Source organism: Pteropus vampyrus, unplaced genomic scaffold (assembly GCF_000151845.1).
Source record: "Pteropus vampyrus isolate Shadow unplaced genomic scaffold, Pvam_2.0 Scaffold168, whole genome shotgun sequence".
Classification (NCBI taxonomy): domain Eukaryota; kingdom Metazoa; phylum Chordata; class Mammalia; order Chiroptera; family Pteropodidae; genus Pteropus; species Pteropus vampyrus.
In genome coordinates this window covers 706,118-710,292 of record NW_011888949.1, presented here as the reverse complement: position 1 = coordinate 710,292, position 4,175 = coordinate 706,118, and the positions used below count along the sequence as shown (strand labels likewise).

Genomic DNA, 4,175 nt, shown 5'->3' with positions numbered 1-4,175 from the left:
AGGTGGCCTTGGCCCCACCGTGGTGCAAGGCCTGCTGAGCTTGGGGATCCCCACCCCAATCCCTTTCCTGCTCCAGGCCAAGAGGCAGCTGACACACACCTGGCACCCCAAGTCCACCTCTGGCCTCCAGAGCGCAGGCGGTGGCCCACGTGTGGCAGGCCTGAGGTCTCCGCATGGGAGGGGACCACACGACTGGTGCTGTGTGCAGGCCCCTGCTGCGCCTGGGTTTGTAAGGGAGGGCGGACAGCAAAGACGAGGGGGAAAGGGAGGGCGTGGGGCGAGGGGGTGCAGGGCAGGGGAGGGCGAGCAAAGGGCTGGAGCCCCCCGGGCCTAGCGGTGTCACATGTGGGGACTCTGGGCTGCACAGTGACCGCCTCGAGCCCACCCACCCTCCGGGTCCAGGACGGTGCCCCTTCTTCCTGTTTCCCCTGGGAGCACATGGACACATCGAGGCCACGGCTGGGACAGGGAGACAGACCCCTTTCACCTGGCAGGCTGTGAAAAAGTGGGGTGCTGCTCCCCCACCTCGCCTAGGCATGGGCATCTCTGCCAACACGTAGATTCTTCACCAATCCCAGGACAGAAAGAGCAAAAAGTAGGGGGGCCTCTGGTCCACCTGGAGGGCCCGAGGCTGGCCGGGCCTTCCTAGTGGTCAGGCCCTGCAAGGCCCAGCCAGATGGCTCCCAAGATGCCCCCTCTACCACCCCCCACCAAAGAGGTCATCTGCAAGGGGCCTGCCTGGACGGCTGGAAAGGTCCCATTGTTTTGGAGGCCGAGGCTTCAGACCCGGCCTCTCCCGCCCCACCCGACCGGGGTGCAGGGAGGAGGCTGGGCTTCCTGGAGTGCCGGTCCAGGGCCTGACTCTGGGCTCCCCGGCTCCCCTGCCTTGTTCTTGAGGGGTCCTTGCACGTGCGTGAGACGGGGGCGCGGAGGACAGGACGGCCTGGTCTGGTGTGATTTTTCCGGTTTGAATAGGACTTTATTTTTTCTGAAAGAAGCACAGGGACTGGGGACTCCAGCATGGCCGGCCCTGAGCGCTGGGCCCTCTTCTGAACCCCCCCCCTTGGACCAGATTGTGGTCCCCCAGAGTCCTGCCCCGTCTCAGCCCGCAGCCCCCACGACCCTGAGGGCTGGCCTGCAGGGCTCCACGAAAAGCCAGCTCCGCACGGTGTGCAAGGAGCCTGAATCCCACATCCAGCTCGTCCCCGGCCTGCACTTTGCTCAGATCGATAGACTGTGGGGGTGGTGTGTGCACAGCCTTGCCCACTCCCCACGGCCCCCAGGCACCACGGGCCTCCGCCCACCAGCACCGGCCCCCGTTCTCCAGGCTGGGGTGCCGCGCCCAGACCCCGCTGGGCCCAGCCGGCAGCAGGCCGGCCTCACTCTGTGCCCGCCCTGAGCTCTCCTCCATCCCCTTTCAGAGGGTTAAAAATAATGCATTGATTGAAACGCAATAAAGGAGCAGTATTTTCAAGTTTTTCTAAGGCACTTAGAGCACTTCGAATAGTAATGCTTTACGTGCGGTCAGTCGAAATTGCCCTCCGTCCAAGGATGTCGAATATTCAGGGGGGACGCACAGACCCTCTGCCTTTAAAATGCGGGGAGCCCCGGCCTGTGTGATAAAGTCTCTGGGAAAAAAAAGGAAAGAAAAGAAAAAAAAACATTTAAATGAGACCTGGGCAGCTCTGCCCCTCGCACGCCGAAGAGAATACTTGTTTGGTAATCGAAGCTGGGAGGGGGGTGATCCAGACTGTCCTCTAAAACTTCGCTTGGTTTTAACTGAAGCACCTACCATTCTGGAGAAAGTGAAGGGGGACCCGTGATGCACGCAGCGCAGGGGTGACTGATGTCATCCTCGGAAGCCGGCCGCCTCCCTCACGCCCACCTTTGTCTCGGCGAAGGTTTCCTTTTCCAACTCGAAGCCTTCAGGTAAAAATAAAGCAACGGCGGCGACAGGGGAAAAAAAAATTCTAGTCTTTTTTAGGGTTAACCATCAGAAGACAAGCTTGTGCTGCTTTGGCCAATCAGATGCGCCCCTGCCAGCTATAATATAGTACTGGAGACAGCCTCTCTCACAAGCTCTCCAGGCTTGCTACCATTTAAAATCAGACTCTTTTTGTCTTTTGATTGCTGTCTCCCGCCCCAACTCCGATGTGCTCCGTTATCAGCGACCAGCAGCCTGCCGCTCCAGCCCCCGTCTGGGTGGGGATCCGCCGAGAGCCCCCCGCAGCAGCGGCGGGCAGGGTTCTATAGGAAGAGAAAGAGAGAGGCAGAGCGGGCGAGGGAGCCAGCAGCGAGCCGAGCGAGGGAGAGCGCACAGGCGCGCGCACACACACACACGCACACACACACACGCACACACACACACACACACACTCGCGCACACTCCGCGCACACAGACCCGCACGGGGCCGGCTTTGAAGTGCCCGGGTTCCCCGGACGAGATGCTGCTGCTGGCGCGATGTCTGCTGCTGGCGTTCGTCTCCTCGCTGCTGCTGTGCTCGGGGCTGGCGTGTGGACCCGGCAGGGGATTCGGGAAGAGGCGGCACCCCAAAAAGCTGACCCCTTTAGCCTACAAGCAGTTTATCCCCAACGTGGCGGAGAAGACGCTCGGGGCCAGCGGAAGATACGAAGGGAAGATCTCGAGAAACTCGGAGCGGTTCAAGGAGCTCACCCCCAATTACAACCCCGACATCATATTCAAGGATGAGGAGAACACCGGCGCGGACAGGCTGATGACTCAGGTAGAAACCCGGAGCCGGGCGCGGAGCGCGGCGCGTTCCGGGGGCTTCGGCGGAACCGAGCAGTTCCAGACTTGGTGTGTTTGCTCTGCAGGCAGGTAGAAAGGCGATTTCGCTCTCTCCCTCCCCACCCACCTGCCTACCTGCCATCCCTTCCTCTTCCTGGAGCGGAATGGAGGTGAAGGGTCCAGCTGGAGAAGTTTAGGGTGGGGGCGGGGGAGGCCGGTAGGCGCCGCGGTCCACCGATGGCCCTGATTTGATGCGTCTTGCCGTGGTGGCCTTCCCATCCTGCTTCGGCTCTGGCTCGTAAATCGGGGAGACCTTCACTTTGGGGGCGTCTACCCCTTCCGAGTTTGGAGTGGAGATGGAGGGAGGGGGCTGGACACCACTCCCCGCCCCCCCCCCCATGAACATAGAGCGGCTTCCAGATCGCTGTGCAGATGCAGCTTCCAGCATCAGACCTCGGAGCCCCCGCCTCTCCCTTCTCTCCTGTGCTTTTCTCTCCCACAATGACCCGCACCCGGCTGACCCCACCAAAGGCCCTCGATCGGAAAAGCCGGGAGGCGTTCTGGTTCCGACCAAAGGCGGGGGCTCCCGAGGCCGCCCGGCTAGTCCCTGGCGTGTCACACAGCTCCACTGCGAGTCCGCGGTGGCAGTTGCGCCCATCAGAGTGTGAACGCATCGATATTTCTTTAAGGATGCGCTTTCATTCTCCCGGGCCGCGGCACTTGAGGGGAGGGACTTAGAACTTACTGGCATTGCTTCACTCCAGTTTTCAACCTGCTGGCAGAGGCATCGGGAGAGACTAAAAACCAGCGGAGGGGGCTGGAAAGGGGATGCGAGGGGAAGGGCGCGCTCCTCTCCCCCGCCTCCGCCGGAGACTTCTGGCCGCGCCTCCGCCCGCCGTGGACGGTCTGAAACTCCGTGCGCGTGTAACTGAAGCTAGATATGGATTTCCTGGCAAATATGGGTCAACATCCTTTTTATTGCCCTATTAAAATATTCGAGTCCTACCTTTAGGGCCAGGAGCGTACCGCCGCCGACCGAGCGGCCAGGGTGGGGGTGGCGCGCAGAGGCGCCACCACCGGGCCCTCGGTTCCCAGCCCGAGCCCGGCCTCGCCGCGGAGCCGAGAGAGGACGCGGGCAGCCGGGGGAGCCGGCTGGGGCTGACGGAAGGGGGAGGAGAGGGAGCGGGTGGGGGCGAGTCCTTCTCGAGACCTCGCTCTCTCCAGTCTGCTCGCGACCACCTTAAATCCGGACCGCGAGGGTGGCCGCGGGCGCCTGTGCCCAGGGCGGCGCGAGCCGCGGTGAACTCTGCGCAGGCCCCGGGGCGACCGTGCTTGCGGCCGGCGGTGGCGGGGAGTTCTCCAGCGCGTCTGGGGCCCGACCCCTGGTCACACTGCTGCCTCGGGAGGGAGGGGGCCTTCTGGGGGG

General features: G+C 62.7%; 1 protein-coding gene across 1 annotated transcript in view; it reads left to right on the top strand.

Moving 5' to 3' along the window:
* Window positions 1-2,427: 2,427 nt before the first annotated feature.
* The window catches only part of SHH (sonic hedgehog), a 12,959-nt gene continuing 11,211 nt past the window's right edge, over window positions 2,428-4,175 (top strand). The window contains 1 exon segment of the mRNA XM_023536734.1: window positions 2,428-2,744. Within this exon segment, the coding sequence (XP_023392502.1) occupies window positions 2,445-2,744 (300 nt within the window). The 5' untranslated portion in view covers window positions 2,428-2,444.